Below are 20143 nucleotides of genomic sequence, written 5' to 3' on the forward strand. Positions count from 1 at the left end.
CTATAACTGTGAGCTTTGAAGTTAGTGCTAAATTTTGAGAAACGGCTTAAGGTTATTGATTCATTCTTCCTTGACAGGTGAAATCACGAAGCAGCACTAACCACACCAATTATGGCATTAAAATGTCAAGAAATTAGAGGTCAGAATAACATAATTTTCTTCTCTATGTCAGATTAAAAATTTTATTCTTTGACACTGTAGGATCTCTGGCTAAGAAAATTATGACAGCTTAACTTATTTTATACTTGTAAAGCAGTAATTGATAATAAACTTTACCATGTCAGCCTCTGGGCAGAAACATGACAGCGCAGCTCTGGTACAAAGCTCTTCCTAATATGTAAACATTAGATCTTTGGATAGTAGATATTATTTAAATTGTCCTAAATTTAGGCTTACATCATAATCTTCTAGGCACTTTTTTTAATACATGGACTCAACTGACTATTTGGGCAGTGTTTTTCAAGCATGACAATGCATATTTCTATCCGATTTACATTATGTTTATGTTTACTGAAACTCCATCCTTGACCTGCTTAACATACAAAGGATTCTGGTGTGGAATCCTTGAGTCCTATGATTTTCTAGCTCCTTGCTACTGGAGTGTGGTCCAGAGCTTAGTGGTATCAGCATCTCATAGATACTTGTTAGAATTTCAAGTCAAAAGCTCAGGCTTCCCAACCCCTTAACTCAGATCGTGCATTCCTCAAGATCCACAGATGACATTAGTACTATTATTACTATTACTGTCATTATTATTATTATTATTTGTAATACTGGAGGTTGAACCCAGGGCCTTTACTCTATGACTTTTTCAAATTCATTACAATTTAAGATCTCTTGCTCTATCTAGGCATGGTGGTTCATGCCTGCAATCCCAGCACTCTAGGAGACCGAGGCAGGATTATCACAAATCAGCCCCACCTAGACAATTTAGTGGTTTAGCAAGACTATCTCAAAATAAAAAATAAAAAAGGACTGCAGATATATATAGCTCAGTGTGAATGAAGGTCCTGGTTTCAATCTCTGATGCCAAATAAGTAAATAAATAAAGCAAGCAACCAAGCATTGCTCTACTGAAAGTGTGTTAGATCATTTGGAAAGCTTTTCTTTTTTCCCTGTAAAAATAGAGACAGTGATATAATAAACTTCTATTTACCTATGGCCTGATTTCAACTATTTGCATCTACATCCCCAGCCCTGCCCCTTCTGCTGTTTCTAAACACATGTGCCATGCCCATCCTACCCCATCTAACCCACATCTCATGGGCATTTCAGAATACCTAGGGAGGGGGCTTCACACAGGTTTATTTAGAAAAATCTCTCTAAAATTTGACAAACTTTGTCAGTTCAAAACCACTGATCTAGCCTAACACTCTCATTAAATAATTTTTCCAAGGATACTCAGCCATATACATAACGCCAGAAGCAGGACTGAGGTGAGACCACCTGATTCTTGTGTCAGTGTTTCTCTAGTCCTATCATTTTCTAAGAATTGTAAAAATAACAATATACACTAAAATGTATTAATTTTAGGGTAACATTCTCCTTGCTTCCAAAATGATTCTTTCTTTTTTTTTTTATATTCGTGGAATAATTAAAATTTATTGTGATTACAGAGCTAAGCGTATGTTTCAAAAGATACTTCAAAGCACAGCAAATATTCAAATCCTAAGATCCTCCCTCTTCTAGAAGAAAATCAAGTCTTGGGCTCTTTCTTCCAAAGCTCTATGAAGGACTATCTTTTCTTTTTTCTCTTTAATCTGTATGCATACTGGAGAGAGGGGGATGATAACAGCATATCGAAGTGGTTACAAAGTACTTCCTCTTCAAGTAACATCCAATAACAAAAATGTGATCTCATTTTCTCAGAAATGTTTGACCAAAATAAAGTTATTTTCATTCAAGTTATTTAGAACACAAAGTGACAGAACAGGCAGTCCCAATATATATCCTATAAATGACACTTTAAAGAAGCTACTTGGAATTTTGCTTTTTCCCTTTTCAATTCTTCTATCCCTATGTCATTCTACCTATTGAGCAGTACTCAATAAATGGTACTGAGTAATTAATAATACTCCTAGGAACTTAAAATAACATCTTTTATCTGAAAATTTCAAAGAACTATACAGAAAGGTATTGCAAATTTAAAGGAGAAGAAACTGAGGCATGAGAAATAACAATAAGTTACTCCCCTGTGAAGCAAATCAAACAGTGAGATAAGGAACTCTGAATTCCAGTCTCTTAAACTATGCAGGATACATTGCTTGGCATGGTCTGAATGTCTAGCTAAATTTATAATAAATTTATAAAGATCAAAAAAGGAATGAAGGGTAGATACAAAATAATTTCTTTGTAAACAATTCTTAGATTATACCCAATGCAGAATGTTTAATGAAGCAGTTGAGTCACAGCTCTTAATTCACAAAACAATATTATAACTCAAAGTCAAATATGTATTCATTGGCCATGTATATTCGTTGGAATATAAGAGCTGCCAATGCCAAATTCAAGATGACAATCAATACAGCTGATCCGCCATGATCCTTGTGGTTGTCTCTTGGCTGCCGGCGCTGTATTACATCTGGTGACATCAACGACCTTCTTTGACTCTGCTTTTGGGCCTGGCGTTGTCGAGGGCTCATGGAGGTATTCTTAGCTGCAGATTGGGTAGGCTGTTGAAAGAATGCTGTTGAGGGAGTCTGGACTCCATATGAAGTGCTGGCCGTAGCATCCTGGAATGTTGTAGGTATGTTATCTTGTAAATCCAAAATGATTCTTTCAATTTTAAGAAACGCCTAATGTGTATTTCCATTTTACTAATTCACACTGTAATGTTTTACTACATCATTTATGTTTATGAACTGGTTAAAACTTTCAGTAATTATAGGATGATTTTTAAGAAAACTTTAGCGACCATTTTCTTAATCATTTGTCTAATTCTCAGCAAAACACACCTATACACTGTATCAGTTTTTGAGGGTTTCAAAGGCACCATGAGCTTGTGCCATAGTTAGTTGTTGGTTAGTAGAGATTACTAATTAAATTAATGCCACAAAATTTTTACTCTTCTCTTATGAGTGAAACATATTTTTATAAAATTGTTCTAAGAAATGATGACATTTATGACCATAGATATACATATACCCTGTCAGCTCCAGAGGATGATTATTTGATATGTGGTAGGCAAATAGAAATGAGCAGAAAGATGGGATCAGTTTATAGCTTGTATCACAACCCCACCATTAGTATCTGAGTGATAGTCACAAAATTGAATATATCTTTGTTTTCTCACCCAAAAAATGGTGACAAAGATAAAACCTAACTCATAGAACAAAAGATATGTGATTATTACCCTAAAGCATAATTAAATGAAGTATTTTAGAACTTTTAATAATTTCTCTATATAAAACACCAAAATTATCAATTTCATAAAGATTCATAATACCAACAGGTAAAATCAAATAATGTGTTTTTATCATTTAGTTAAAAGAAATAACCCCCCCCTTTTTTTTTGTACCGGGGATCAAACTTAGGACCTTGCACTTGCAAGGCAGGCAGTGGAACCACTGAGCTAAATCCCCAGCCTGAGATAATCTGCTTTTTAAGTTCTCTTTTCAGCAGTGTCTCCAGAATTCTATAAAGGCCTAACTAATTGCAGTCTACTTGCTGCCTTAACACTGTTTGTCTTCATTTAGATTAATATTAGCATTTCTATTATTTATTGATACTTATATTTTTTCTTTCAATGTCATTAGTTTTTCATTCATATTATTAAGTTAATTAGCATAACATACCTTTTGAGCAAGAGAAAAACATGGAGTCAGTATTTAAGCAGAAATTTTAAGCTCATACCAGAAAAATTATTAGCAAAATACTCAGTTCAGAGCTTGCTATAAAACTTGTCGTCATGCCTGCAGTCAGTATCACCAAACTGAAAAATGGTTTATATGTCTTCTCTTTGACATTGAAAGGTATACACATAGCCTATCATAAAGTATTGTTTTGCTGGCAGCTATTAGAATAAATGGGCCATTCAGTGTTTATTTATTTATATAGACATCTATCTATTGTTGTATTTTAAAATGTTAAATACATCTTAAAATTACCAGCAGCCATTAAGTTGTATTATCCTTAGCCTAATTTCTTTTAACTAATGTTTCTTGGTGGTCTTAGGTATTTTCTTCTTCTATCTCTACCTTTGAATTGACAAGGATAAAAAAGAATCCCTTTGAATCTGTTATGGTGAAAGTATGCCCACAGGAAGTAGACTAGACCACTTCAGTTTTCACTCTATTTTCTTGCTGAAATATTCCTCGCTATTACAGAGAACTGACACGATAGGGCTGTCAAAAAACAACAAGACAGATGTGTCTTTAACCAAAACAGCTGCAAGGCTGGCTTTCCTGGGAAGACGAACTCATAACATGTATAAGGAAAAAAAATTAACGTATTTTTCATCCTGATGATGTAAATGAAAGTATTCATAGTGACAATATTGATGGCCTTTACAATCATTGCTTATTCTTTCTGGGAATTTGTTATCCCTTTTACTTCCCCCGCTTCTGATTTCTTTCTTTGATATGACAAGGGGTATCAACACCACTGTGTGGGTCTGCCCTAATAAGTCATAGCACAGTGTTGTTCTTTTACAAGGGCTATAAGACCTAATTGTCTTCTAACCAGCATTTTCAGGGTTCTTCTAGGCAGCAATTCAGAAAAATGTTTGGAATAAATACGCAACGAAATGGCTAGTAAAAATTTCCTAAACTATCTTAACTTTTCTACTATACTTACTGAAAGTTTTGAATTGAAAATTTTAACAAATTCAAAACCTAAATAAAATAAAAAGAACACTCTAATCTTTTAATTAATGCAGTAAAAATACATATTTAGGTGCTTTTTAAAGCAAAAAGATCTCTTTGGGGAAAAGAAAAGTATTACAACCACTAAAATTTGTAGGTTCACAAAGATTTATGTTTCTCATCTGTAGCAATAAGGCTTGCACTGTGAAGATTTGATGAATAAAATTTTAATATAGAAATTAGTATCAAGGAAATTAATGACATATAATTTTGAGTAATTAATAAATCTTTAATTTAGGCTTATCTTTTCTCCTCACAATTACTGCAGCTCGTCAATGCTCATAAATCGTCCACCACAAAACTATAAATAATGCAGCTAGTCAGTCAGATGTAGGTCATTTATGTGAGATATGCTTTTTTTCTGCTCGTTATGTTATTTTTATTGTGTGGTATTGGAAATGCTAATTATTGATATTCAGAAATTAATAGCAAATGCTTTCATAGGCATCCAGAATCATCTTTTACTCAAGGGAAGAAGGGTAAAAACTGCAGCCTACTGTTTATAAAAGAAATAGCTGGGAAGTATTCCCTTATCTTCTATTAACATGAGTTTTAGTTATATTACACAGTTGTTACCTCAGAATAAATTAGTAATTATTCAAAGCATATTGTGTGCCTCAATTTGTTGAACTAGATATCAGTCTAAGTACCTAAGCATTTCAGTTAGATATTTAGGGCTCATTTTAAAGGGTTTGAAACATGTTAATAATGAGCCTATTTTAAGCCATTTGAAGTCTCAATATAATCTTTCTAAATTATTGTTTCCCATTTATGTCAAAATCAAAGAACATTTTGTTCTGTTGAATACATGCAGTATTTTAAATCTGAATTTGGTTTAATAAAAGTAAATGTTTTCATTTTAGTATATGCATATCACTATTTTAGGATATTTATATCATTTTAGGATATTTATATTAAGGTGAACCTTTCTCCCAATGTCATTTCATATCATATACCAAGGAAATCTTGTTCAGCTTTTATCATTGTTATTATTTTCTTCTTATGATTAAATGCTCCAAGTAAACACATAAAGACCTCTTTCTCTTTCCCTCCCCTCCTCCTTCTCTCTCTCTCCTGAGTCAGAAAAATAGAATTTACTTTAATAAATGTATTGAACCAGGGAAAATTTGGCAGGGATGTTATCCTGATTCCTTCCATATATGTGTAAGCATTTCCGAGTCCAATCCTCTTTCTGTACTGTGTAATGATCAACCCCAAAATGAGCAATGAAACCCAAACCTGTAAGAATCCTTAAGAGATCATCTACAAAAACCTTTCTTTTAGGTATGTCAATCTCTAAATCATCCAGAAAAGAGTATTTCTGTTCTCGTCTTTAAGAATTAAAAAGTATAGATTGCAAAGAAACTCCACAGTCCCTCTGAAGAAGTTAATAATGTTGTTTACCTTTCAAATGTTCACAATGTTCAAAAACATGTCTCTTGCTTGTTTTATTTTATTTTGGTCTCTTCTTCTATCCAGATAGAAAGCAGAAGTTAACCAGCATTTCCTTCATCTCTTATATGTTAGTACAAATTCTATTTGTGTCAGTGAGGAACTCAGTACATTATCACATCAAAGGGATAGTGATAATTTCCTTTAAAAGGAAAGAAATTTAGACACACAAAATAGATGGACCTTGAGGACATTAATGCTAAATGAAATGTGGTCACAAAAAGACAAATTCTGTATGAGTTTACTTATATGAGAAATCTTGCATAGTCACCTTCACAGAGACAGAAAGTAGAAAGATGGTTGCCAGGGACTAGGGAAGAGGGAAGAGCTTTTAACAGGTATAGACTTTTAGTTTTGCAGGATACAAAGAGTACTGGAGATTGATTATACCACATGAATGTACTTAACACTAATGAACTGTACACGTATCCATGCATAAAAGAGTAACTTTTATGTTATATATTAAACTTAAAAAAAATAGATATCAGAGCTTAATAATGATCCCCAGTTTCAAAAATGGAGGCAAGATGAAGTAGTTGAATGAAGGAAAGTGAAATACCTGGGGTTGCCAACCCTAAGTCTTAGGGGGCATAGAGAGGGAGCCATTAGCAGAACCAGGCAAGAGAAGTGGTAGCTGAGCAAGAACCAAGACTGAGGTAGAGAAATGCAACCTAGCCACTGCTAATCTAGCACCTACCAAGGAGCATCACACAATAAATACTTCACCCTCTTGTTTCCTGCCATGACCTGTGTTGTTGGCTGGATCCAAAGGGAAGGTAGAGAACAAGGGAATGTAGGAGGCAGTCTGTAAAGGCCTGAGGTCTAACGCCAAGGAAGGTGTCCAGCTCAGCCATATAGCCCCCTTGAGCTACTCACTTCTCTAGGCTAAGGAAACTGATTTAAAACAACCAGGGTAGGCCTACCAGCTTCATTAAAATGCATGCACTGTTCTAACTTAAGTAAACTTCAGTGGAACTAGGCTGATGTGAAGAGAAAATGTTCTGGATAAGCATTTTTCTATCTAGAAGAAATGGTGCCTATTTTTGTCACATTTCATTTGTGGTCAGTTATATAATGTCATCATTATGACTCATCAATCCAAGAAGGAAATAGGAAATCATCAGGAGGATAAGTCCCTTCTTTATGCTGTTTAGGTTTACCCTAAAAGAATGAAACCAAGAACTGAGGCAGGTCATGAACATATCAGAACACTTTCCGTAAATACAGTTTACTAATTCAAGCAAATATGGTCCCTTTTTCTTAAACTTATGTTAATACTTGCTTAAACATTCAGTGTTATTACTGGAATAGATTTTTAGCCTTAGTGCAGTTGATTGTTAAGACGAAAGGAGAAGTGTTTATACTCCTATTTTGTGGTTTCTATGAAAAACTAGAAGCAGTTGAATATAAAACACCATTTTAATTTTTTATATTGTTTAATGTTTATAAAGCAAGAAATAATAAAGCGCATATATTATTTTCTTGATTTGCTTTGCTCCTGGTTTTCAAGCATTAAAAAGTAATGCTTTATGTGATCTTGTTTTATTGCAACAATAAACCAGAAGCAAAAGCTTATCAGTTAAAATAAACTCTCACATTAAGTAACCCTTTCTTTTATCATTTCAGACTTTTCAAAGTTCCATTGTTTTTAATTTATTTTTTATATGGTGTTGGTAAAATTACAAGTTGAATAGAGAAAAATGATATAATTCACAAATACATTATTTTTACTGTGTCAAATTTGTATTTTCTGGTTAAAGATAGCTACTTTCAAGCATTAAAATTAAAAATATTACAAGGAAGAACTGTAGAGTGAAATAAGCTCAATACTAAGGAAACTTCTTGAAAATGTTTTCCTATGTTTCCAAGCAAGCATTTTTACTATTTTTCTGAAGTTTCTGAAAACTGGTCAGTGAGTTGACTGGTTATTTGGACATAAGGTGATGTTTTACATTATAGGTAGCACAATCTGCAGTACTTTATAAAATTTCCTCAAAATCAAAATTGATTTTCCTCAAAATCACTTTAAAAGTTTAGAGCCAAGGAAATGCATGAGACATAGGTCATGTGAGGGCCTGTTTCACTAGTGCCCTCCATGCAGTTTCTCATGGCATTGTAGATTTGAAAGCATTTCATCTGAAAGATCCATACATTTACAGAGGGATGGGGGCTAAGAATTGTAGACTCCATGGGAGAAAAATATATGTGGATTACATTTGCCTGCATTGTGGAAAAAACAAGACCAACCAAAGAGTTTTCTTACTGCATAGCAGGGAAGGTATACTTCCTGAACTTTGACTTACCTATTGCCACATTCGCTTTTGCCATATCTGTAGGGTCTCTCATACTAACAAGCCTATGTATGTCAAACACACGTAACCTATTTATTTATTTCCTCTTCTGAGGGTTTACTCCCAGGTAGTTCACAGACCATGTAAAAAGTTCATAGAGGAATAGAACTTTCTTGAGAGGGAGAGCAAGAAGGAAAGCAAGCAATTAAGCAAGAGGTATAGAAGGCCCAAGGGAAAAGACATATGTCACATCATAGCTGACATAAATGGACCCTTTGTGCACAAAGATAGCACCCTTATAGGATGAATTACAAAAGATACTCCTCCTATCTGAGGGAATTGAGGCAGATCCTATCCCTCATTTGTCCTTTATGTAAACACCTTTGTACAGAGGATAGACAACAGCCATCAGCAACACCCCTGACCTATGAGGAAGATGAAGGAGAGCTTTTCAGAATATGTAAGGGAAAAAGGAGGATTGGATGAAGAAGTGGGTAATTTTGTAACCTGGTAGGTGGGTCCTGGAAGATTTTGCAAGTGAAAACTTAACAAGACTAAGGGATAGAATTATCAGGAAGTAGAGAGGGGACAAAAGAGAAACTGTTGCTAATAGGGACTTATCCTAATGGGAGCCGTACATTACAGATTAGAGGGTAAAACTTGAGTTATGTGTCATATATGTATATGAAATCTGAAAATCACATATACCTCTCAAACTAACATATTTGTTCATTCATGTATAATTCAGGGCACATTTTTCTCTGCCTATCCCAGCAGAATTCCATGTGTTAGAATTTCCTCAAGGTGTTAGACACACCTATTTCTTTTGGGGGGCGGTACCGGGGATCAAACCTCAGGACCTTGTGCTTGCAAAGCAAGCAGCAGAACCACTGAGCTAAATCCCTGGCCTGTAGACACACCTATTTCTTGATGGATCTTAGCTGGGGAGAAAAATAAATGCAGAGCACATGATGACTGATCAATAAATATTCAACAAAGTAATTTTTGTAAGAATAAGAAACCACATAACAATTAAATTTTAAACTTGTAAGAAACTTTTCCTATTTGGATAATTTCTGGTGAAGAACTGAAGTGGTATTCCCTACATAATTAATTCATGAAATGTAGTTGCGTTTGGATATGTAGTAGTTTTAGCACATCATTACCCTAAAAAACCACACAATCCAAATAATTGCTTTATTTATATCTTTAACCATTACATTCTAGGTTCACAAACACTTCCGAAAATGAATCCATAAACCAAGGCAAGCATTTTGGAGAACAGTTGGAGGCAGTCAAACTAAACACATACCTATCCCACAGCAGTACCACTGCTGACTCAGCAGCCCCATATCTAGGAACACATCAAAAAGAAATGGGTGTTTACCTCCATCGAGGGACAGGTACCAGAATTTCCTAAACAGCTGTATTCATAATAACCAGAAGCCACTAACAACCCAAATATCTATTACAGGAGAATTTATAACTTGTGGTCGATTAATATAATACTACACAAAGTGAAAAAAAAGAATAAACTACTGATACATACAAGAATGAATCAGATATGTTAATCAAAAACGTCAAAGAAGAAATGTGCTATGTGGTTCTATTTATCAGAAATTCAAGAAAAGAAAACATCAATAGTTATAAACATCAAAATAGTATTTAGCTTCACACAGGTTGTGGAGTCAAAAAAATTGGCTGCGGAGAGAGGCACAAGACTATATACACAGTGCATACTCTCATGTCATCACCACCTACGTCAAGAGCCTTCCAACTCATTCAAAGACCTCTGTCTTGATAAGGGGAGAAAAATGTGTACACTGTAAGCACACACACATTTATCCAGCAATATGCTTAAGATTAATATATGTTATGTACATTATCTTTCCTAAAAGTAAATAAAAAATTACAGAAATGAATAAAGGGTACACATAGAAACTTAGATCCAAGAACCCAAATTGAGTTATTAAAAACACCTAAGAAAGAATTTTTTTATTTAAGACAATCCAATATTTTCACGTTATCCTACTAAAGGGTTGTCCACCACTGGATATCACATTTATAAGACACCAAAGGATCATTCGTATTTGTAAAACACAAAACTGTTGGCAGTTCATTTATTTTGAAAAATCTAATTTCAGCCTATTACCCATGGTAGGTTTGTGTGAGATAGATACACACATTACTGCTCATTATGTGAAAAAAGTTGCTATAGTTCCTTGATTCTAAGATGCACATCATTTTCATACCTCAATGCTCCAAATACAGTGTGTCTTATAGTTAGTCAGTGATGTATCAGAGTTTAATTGAAGCCTTTCTTCTTAACAGTAAGTACAATGATTCTTCTAATATTGGATAGCTTTTTTTTTCTTTTTTTTCTTTTTTTTTGGTACCGGGGATTGAACTTGGGACCTTGCGCTTGCAAGGCAGGCGCCAGAACCACTGAGCTAAATCCCCGGCCCTAGATAGCATTTTAGGTTCAATGAAGTTAAGTTAGATTGACAGACTTATTTCCAATGTTTAGTCTTTTGCCATACACCTCTACAGATACTCATGATCATGCATAGTTAATAGGTTTTGAAAGAATTCACAAACTTCAAAGTCTCCATGGAGCAGACAGGGAATAAACAGGTCAGCTGGCAGTACCTGCATGGGTCCTGTGAATTGTGAGCTTTACAAAAGGACAGCTATTCCACAGCCCCAAGTAGTGTTGCTGTGAAGAAATGCTGATGTGTGATTGCCACGTCTTTTAATTTTTAGAGAGAAGTAAAAAAAAATCTAATTTATTATATGAAATTTCTTGAATTGAAAATGTTGGGTCTGAGAGAAATCATGTACGTGCCCCATGGGATGCCAATGTGTGACCTCACACTGAATGTAAGCTTCTGTGAGGTCAGGAATTGTCTTTTTTATTTTGGGGGTTTTGTTTTGTTTTTGAGGCAGGGTCTCCCTTTGTAGTTCAGGCTGGCTCTGAACTCACTATAAAACCTAGGTTGGCCTCCAACTCAGCGATCCTCCTACCTTAGCCTCCAGAGTGCTAGGATTACAGGCATGTGCTACCACATCCAGCTCAGAAATTATCTGTTTTGTTTGATAAGCATCACAAATATCTAGAATGGTACCTGGTATATAATAAGTGCTGAATAAATGCGTGTTTTATGAATGAGTAAAGTTGGCATTGATCTCTATGACCCATGTAGAACAATAAGAGAGAAATAGAAGTTTGTATAATTTTTAAATGCTACTTCTGATAATACAGGAAGAGTCCACCTTACAATTAGTTCTAAGTAGCCTTTTAATTTTTTTATATATTTGGAAATTATTAAGGAGAAAATTCTATAGAGAATAACATTGTTTCATGCTACTATCTAATTCCTACTAAATCTTCAAATTTCATTCTTTTTTGGAAGTCCTGTTTCTAAGACCTGTGCGCCCCCTTCAGCTGTCATCTGTTGGACTCCCAGAGCAGTCTGAGCTATGTCCACAGCAGTTCTTCCTCCTGCTCTGGGTGCCAATGAACACATCTTTTTTCCTTTGTTATAAACTTCCTAAGGCAGTATGCTGTCTGATTTTGTTTCCCTTGGCATAGAATAAGCTTTCAACAAAGGTTTGCCAGACACTTAATTGTTTCTGAGGTATTGGGCTGGGTAAATAAAGGACTCTTCATCTTCTGTGGTCTCTCTTTGCTTTCCTTTTTCTAGATAGCTTTTTGTTTGGCACAAATACCTCATTATAGCCCCACTTCTGTATTCAGCAAATATTTTCAAATCCTGCTGTAACTAAACTGAAGCCCTGACCTGCAGAGATTCACTGTGTGACCAAGCAGACATGCACACGTAATTTTGTGTGTGGGGAAATGTGCTGTGAGAATATGGAGGACATTCATTATAATGTATGGAGTCTGGAAACCAAAGGGTTGAGATCCCTGTCCAAAGTTATCATCAGGGGAGGATTTTCTCCTACCTTGGGCATAGCTCTCAGAACAACTTAATTGTTAAGATTCATGGATTGCAGATTTGGTCCTACATCTCAGCTCTCCCGGGCATAGTACTTACCTTCTTGACAAGACATCAGTGGCTTGTAGGGAACAGGGAAAGGAGATGTTACCAGAATCCCTGCAGTGGGTCCTGGTATCCTGTGAGCAATAACACCACAAGGCAAATTAAAGAATTAAGACAGGAAATGAGACTTGGGAAAGATGCTGGGTTCTGGCCTGATCAGTGCTACTCTGGGTATCAAAGACAAGGGACCCTGAGCTTGCCACTATTTATTGGATTCATAGGGAGTAACAGATGACTCAGAGGGAGGCAATTATCCTAAATTGATAAGGTTCTTACAATCAGAGGAAGTATCAGATGTCTCAGAGTGTGGCAGTAATCCTAGGACCGTGAGGGTATTATGTTGATGAGGATCTTATGTTGATTAGGACAGTAAGATGAGCAAAAGAGATTCTTACAACAGTAGGTGGGATGAGTTAAACTGATAAGGAATTTGTCCCTCCCCAGGTGAAACCTTTCTACTGGGTTCTCAAATACTCAAGATGTCTTCAACTAATGTAATCTTTCCCTTGAGCATCACAGCATCATGGAACCATTGAGGTCTCAGCTGTGATTGGAGGCAAAATGGAGTTATGTTTCTGGCATGCCATAGCCAGCTAGCCCACAAGAAGACTAAGCCTTATGCAGCCCTAATCATAATTTAACTGTGAAATGATTTTTTCCCCCAAAATTATGTAGAATGGCTCCCAACAGTGGCTCCCTTAAAAGGGGCAACAGAAAAAAAGGTGCAGGAGCAAGTGAAGGCAAGTTAGTACATTTTGATTTCCCAGCCAAACATCTGATAATGACAAGAAGTAAAACTCAGAGGAGACAGTGCACTTTTTCAACATCTGAAATATTTTCAAGTCAGAAGGCAAGAAATTACTGAAAGGCAGGATTGCAGAACAGCTGAAAAATAAATATTGGAATAAAATGCTTTGAGTCATAAAGGTATGTGATGGAAATCATAAGGAAGAGGGATTCAGTTTAGTCCCAACAGAAATAAATGTTCTGTTGAGGTAATAGATTGTCTTAATGAAAGGGTGAGATTGATCACAACTCCTGATGCCATTTGGGAGCCATTTAAGTACATGTGCCTGTGTGTTGTGCTTCTATCCAAAAAGGATCAGAGATGAGACCTACTGAAGAGATCTATAAAGATTTCTGGAAATTATGTCAGCTTTATAACATTTTCTAACATAACCTTAATACTTGTCTCTTTTAAGAACAAAATGAAAGTCAAACAAAGCATGTTTGCTGATTCATCCCTTCAGCATTTAAAGGCTACTTAACTACAAGACACTGATCTACACATTAGATGTGTTTAATTTTACTCCCAGCTCCCCATCACCATGGGGTCCTTTCTTCTTGAGATGTAAAACCACAGGCGAAAGTATCTATTACTGGAGAGGCTTTAGCTCTTCATGATAATGAAGCTAGCTGTTGGACATTTGCTAGCCAGGGGAGCTTTAACAATAAAGTTACTGCTTTTTCCTCCCCAAAATTCTCAAGAGTTTATTGTTAATAATGTGAACCTAACCAGAAATAGTCTCTTCCCCCTTTTATAATCATAAATCTTGCATTGGGGAAACAAAGCATGATGATATTTATGTAAATACAATTTAGTTAAACAGTCACACTTTGCATATGAGTGGACATCACGCAAATAAATGTATACATTAAAGTTGGACAGCACTTAAAGAGATTTAATAATTCATCCCATTGCCTCTGCACATTTATGCCATTGCTAAAATATGTTAGATAATGATGCATTCATGTTTAATATTGCTAATAAATTTGAAAATCCACATTTTTATTGATAAACATTTTCTTGAAATGCAGTCTAAGAGGATGGATTGTTAAATTTAAGTACTTTATAAATGAGAATTGTAGATAGCCATGCGAGTGGTGGTGCTGTATCAAGAACTGTCTACCAACTTACCTGCGCTCCTTTGAGCACTCAGCAGTGGTTTTCGTATTTCACTTTTATGTGCAACCAAATTGCACACAATTTTAGGGATAAAATTTAGCATGGTAACAGAGTAATGATCATAGTAAATATTGTGCTTCTCCTTGTTGACTTAAATTACATACAGTGCAGTACTTTAGAAAAAATATTTCTTAGTCTAGCTTAATATGTTGAAATTCTTTGTCTATAGAAGTTATGTACAGAAGAAATAATTGAGACACTAGTAAGATTATCTCTGACACACATACAAAAGGTATATTGTAAGGTCCAGACGGTTTGAAGTCTGAATTATTTTTATTCCTTGGAAGCTATAAAAATCTCATTAATATTTCCATCTAGGGGCCAGGGATTTAGCTCAGTGGTTCCGCTGCCTGCCTCGGAAGCACAAGGTCCCAAGTTCGATCCCTGGTACCAAAAAAAAAAAAAAAAAAAAAAATGTCCATCTGATAGGCTTTAATGTGATAGCATAAAACTCAGAATACCCAAAGAATTCTTTCCTTTTTGAGTGAGTTTTCTCTAAACTTTCAGGAAAAAATATTTGAGAGAAATGAATATGTACCTTATAAATAACATTCCAGAATTAATCTTAAAACAGCTTGGTAAAATATATTTTTATAATGGAAATTTTCCATACTTATTTTATAAATGTCTTAATGCTCTGTCTACTGGTTGCCTTCTGAAATGATTGGAGTGTATGACTTTCTTAATTTTATTTTGTAACAAAGGTGGACTTTATGTCTCATTTTCTCATCCTATTAAGAGTCATGAAATAATTAGCGATCCCCATACTTTCCTCCTTACAATGGACTTTATTTAGGTATATTTGTTGTATTTAGTGTTAAAAATATTCATTATTCTTTAGCTGCCTGCATGAACTCACAGGTTAGCATTTTCACATTTAACCCTAGCTTCTGGTAATAAGAATACAGACATGGTTAACTGAAGCATGTTTGGAAGAAGAACCAAAGCTTGTCTACAAAATACTAACACTTGGATGATTCTGCACCCTGAGAAAAGAGCACCTGGCGAATTTTCTGGACTTTTTTCATGGCTGACTTGGGATACACTTGCATTGTCAAAGAACGTGTTGACCTCTGTCTTTGATGCATATTGATTATGACAGTCACCCTCCTTGCCCCGCAGGCCATGGAGGCACAGATACAGAACTTTGGACAGACGCCATCTCAGTTGCTTATTGAGCCACATCCGCCTCGGAGCTCTGCCATGCATCTGGTAAGACATCAGTGTGTTTTTCTTTCCTTTGTACCTGGGAATACAACAAATAGTGATTTTAGCAGCATTTTTAAAGGATTCTACATTTTTTGGTTACCTCTTCACCCAAAGAACATACTGATACCCCAGGGAGAAAGGCAGAAAGGAGTATAACTCTCACGTTTTAGTCCTGCATATTAAACTAGCCCACATTTGGATTTACAAAAACAGCCATCTTTTTTATGTATGCCTTAACTCATTCATGCACATACAGGCTTTCAGACACATGCTGGCACCAACTTAAATCAGATTTGTAAATTACAGTGAAAATATAAACAATATGATAGCATCAAATTTAATTTCAGGGGACAGGATGAGGTAAGGAAAATAGTTGATTATAAGAAAGGGAAAGAAATACAGAGGTAACTTACAACCCCTGCAGAGAGGCTGTCAAACAAAGTGGTTAAGAGTAAGGGCTGGGAGCCAGATATAGACCAAACAGCATCCCTACCAGTAACTGTTAAATGACTTGGCAAGATATTTAACCCCTTTGTGTTCACATTTCAGCATTTGTAACATAGAGGTAAAAATCAGTCATTAAGAGTGTAACAACCACTCCTCAGTAGCACTTAGACTAGCCCTTGCAATACAAAGTCTCAATAAATGTTAGCTGCCATCCTCATCCTTAGTACTCCTGTTAAACCTTTGTTCTTATTTTGCAAAGGAAAAATTCATGTTTTTTCATTTTAATCTAAATTTAAAAGTCCATTTTCATGACAAAATAGTCCCTTTTCAGTTTATCAGTACATATTTCAATGTACATTTCCCTCTTTAACTTGTGGTAAAACATTTTCTGAGAAACTTCCTTAGAATGTATTTTTTTAACCTCTTTTTTCACAAATTTTTCAGGTAAAAAATGCCTGTAAATTAAAACATTTCCAAAACAAACCACAGTTCATCAATTTCTCTATACCATCATCAAGTCAAAAGGTTTTGGAATAAAGAGCTCTGGAATATTGTCCCTAATATATGTATAAGTAAATTTGTAACTTGTTATTTTTGTGATGAAAGGATTGTTCATGCTTTTTATTTATTTACCAAATTATTCAATTATTTAATGAATTTTTATTGAGCCCCTTCTGTGTGTCAGATGTGGTGCTAACACATTGGAGGTGCAGAAGAGAGACACATCCCCTATACCACCATAGTCAGACTCCCAGAGAAATGCACCAATACACGTGCTTGTTCTAAAACATCTTTTTTCCTCTCTATAATAGCTCAGTCAAACAGCTGCAGCCCCCTTGGTCAGTCACTAATGGATGTTGTGCCTGCAGTTGGTTCTTCTGTGTATAAAACAGGAAGGTTTGCACCAAGCGCAGGCTCCTCCCAGAGAAGCCCTCAGCCACAGCGCAGGCCTGACGATGTGGCCTCAGCCTTCAAGATGAAGTCTTTTCAATAAACTGTCCAAGAGAATATCTCTAACACTTTATTTTATGAACTTTATGATATTTTATTTTTGGTGGAAGAATTTTAATTCTGCCTTTGTTTTCTCTAGTTAATAATAATAAAAATGGTTATCCTGGAGGAATGCCCAGTCAGAATTCATTACTTTCCTCAGGGAAATTGCTAGAGGCATAAATGGTATGGAGCTGTTTAAAAGGAGAATATAAGCTCTCTAAGTCATGTTGTAAAGAATTCATATATACAGGAAACAATTACAAAATGTTTGTGAAAGCTAAATAATGATTATTTTCAATATCCTTATTTTGTTTTTTATATAGCACTGACAGTGCTTTGAAGTACTGATAGTGTCTACTGCCTATCAAGTCATATACTAACTGTTTGAAAGGCAAAGTTTAAAAAAGGAAGGAAAAGTGTTGGGCCTCTGTAAATTTGCAGTCTAGAAGGGGCAAGGAGGCATAAATCATAAACAGTCAGTCAGGACTGGAGCAGAAATGTGTGCAGAAACCTGACAGGAGAGCACTCAGGCTGCTTTATGGAGGCTCTTATATTTTAATTATTTAGACTGTAGCCAGGACCCCAGATCAGCCAGATAGAAATGAAGGTATCAGTTAGTTCACTTTGTATTACATGTAAACAATATCAATCACTGATTTACTAATTTTTCTGGAAAACTGATATTTTTTAACTGCACTGAACAATTATGTTGTATCTTAGGACCATATCTATGAGCTGACTTTCTGAATGGCCATCTAGCCATATTCAAATCTAGGCTAAATGTTAATAATCCAATGTCCTGTGTCAGTGACTTCACAGAGTCCCTGCCCTCTTCTCTCTGTGCCATCGTGGAGTGAAAGCTGGTCTATTTGGGGTAGGCAAGGGCCAGGACGACAGTTCACATTGCTCAGCTTTCCCTGCATGTGTCATGCCGGCCTCATTCATCTGTTTTAACCTCCTTCTCCCCAGACCTTCCACTAACTGTGTTATCCCTTTTGTTTCCCTCTGTTCCCTTCCCTTTCTACTCAACAGTGTTTCCTTCCACAGAGCCCACTCATGTTTAAAGATCAGATGCAACAGGATGTAATAATGGTGCTGAAGTTTCCATCCAATTCTCCAGTAACCCATGTGGCTGCCAACACCCTCCCCCACCTGACCATCCCCGCAGTGGTGACAGTGACCTGCAGCAGACTCTTTGCAGTGAACAGGTGGCACAATACAGTAGGTACGTGGCCCTAAACAAGGCACTTGCTAAAGAGTTAAGGTAAGGAGGTGTCCTGGGGTAGCTCACATGCCAGATTATTCACAGGATACCAGCAGAGTAGATCATTGATCTGATCTGTCTCACTCACTGCAGCTTGGTCGGTGGCTCACAGCAGGCTCGGTTCATGGTTAATAGTACAGTAAGTCCCAGACATATGAGTGTTTGCCTTGCAAACTTTCACAGGTCTACTGTGTCAGACTCTGTTGGCTTACAAATGACTCCAACTTAGCAACAATTTTCCCGGAACTCGTTTGTAAGTGGAGGACTTACTGTACCTACTTGGTTAATGGAAGCAGTTTTGCAAATACTTCAGATCCTCCCACTCTTACTCTATTCACTGCATCCCCTCCACCTTCACTTTATCCCATATTAAACAAAAGTGAATTTGAATTTGGATTTTTCAGGTAGTATCTTGGAATCCTCTGTCTTTCTTTGCATCATTTTTTTCTTTACCAAGTTATGTGAGACCATTATGCATCAAGTAGACCTAAGCACTTGGAATCCCACAGCAATGAACAAGATAAACACCGTTTCGGGGTGTAGTCTGTTGAGTGATTTCACATGTGTTTTCTCCAAACTTTTCTGAAAATTCTAGCTAGTACATCTTGAAGTGATATAGAGCTGTCACAGAAATTTAGACATATTGATACTTCTTTAACCAAAGCAGAAGTGGATGTGACCAAATGATTTAGTTGGTCCAGATCTCACTGGAAGCCCCAGGACTCCCACTGTCTCCAGGACTGAACAGATGAGCCATGCTGAATTAACCTAGATCTTGCTTTTCTATTGACTTCTACCTTACTCTGAAAGAACAATGATTTATACCTTAGTTTTATCTCCCAAGAGTTTCTCAATGCACTTATTTTATGGTTACTGGTGATGTTATCAACATGGGGTAGCACTACTTCCATTCAGTCAGAAGTATGCAGCAAACATTTAAGGAAAAATATATTAACTTCATTATTCACAGGAGTTTTAACCTCCAAAAATGTTTTGCACTGAGCGAAAACTATAAAAGGCTAAATTTTTCTTTAAAATTGATCAAAAGTATTACTTTATAATCACAGGTGAAAAATTAGGACCAATTAATTAAGGTCTAAAGGTTAATCCCCTGAAAGTAGCTTTTAGTGAAATTAAGATTTTTAGGTATGACCCATGTTTATACCGTCAATTATCAGGTGATAGAACAAAATAGGGCACCTTGGGTGGGAAGCCCAGCTTCTGCACTGTCCTGCCCTACAGAAGCCTAGTTCCTACCATCACCATCTCTGCCTGGAACTGTGGCCTTTTGTTAGATTTCAGGTTTATTGTTTGCCTGGTGACCTTAGCTTTCTGAGTTCAAGAAATGTTAAGATCCTTGGTTTTATCCAGGTTTTTATCACTTTTTCCAGCTTTCTACGTCTTAATTACAAACTTGAAATCTCTCTTGTGATGATTTTTTTAAGACTATATACAAAGTCACAACATATGACTGAACCATTCTTAAAATAATCTGCCAAAATTTTTAATCAAATATATATTTTGTGCAATCATCATGAAACAGTGTTTGTTAAAAAATTCTTTTCTGTTAATTTTATGGTAATTTTTCTGTCTCT

The 20143-nt window shown here is 35.8% G+C and overlaps 1 protein-coding gene across 8 annotated transcripts in view; it reads left to right on the plus strand.

The window, feature by feature from the left end:
• Nbea (neurobeachin) overlaps window positions 1-20143 on the plus strand; it is a 702149-nt gene that overhangs the window by 652736 nt on the left and 29270 nt on the right. For 6 of the 8 annotated variants that reach the window (XM_004854743.3, XM_013075842.3, XM_087199597.1 and 3 more), the window contains 2 exons: window positions 15758-15847; window positions 18317-18509. In XM_004854743.3, coding sequence (XP_004854800.1) covers window positions 15758-15847; window positions 18317-18509 — 283 coding nt within the window. The remainder of the gene's footprint in view (window positions 1-15757; window positions 15848-18316; window positions 18510-20143) is intronic. The other 2 variants (XM_087199596.1, XM_087199598.1) reach the window with 1 other exon arrangement.

Source organism: Heterocephalus glaber, unplaced genomic scaffold (genome assembly GCF_053883595.1).
Source record: "Heterocephalus glaber isolate CG9 unplaced genomic scaffold, H.glaber_assembly_v1.0 deba00001720, whole genome shotgun sequence".
In the NCBI taxonomy this organism is placed as follows: Eukaryota; Metazoa; Chordata; class Mammalia; order Rodentia; family Bathyergidae; genus Heterocephalus; species Heterocephalus glaber.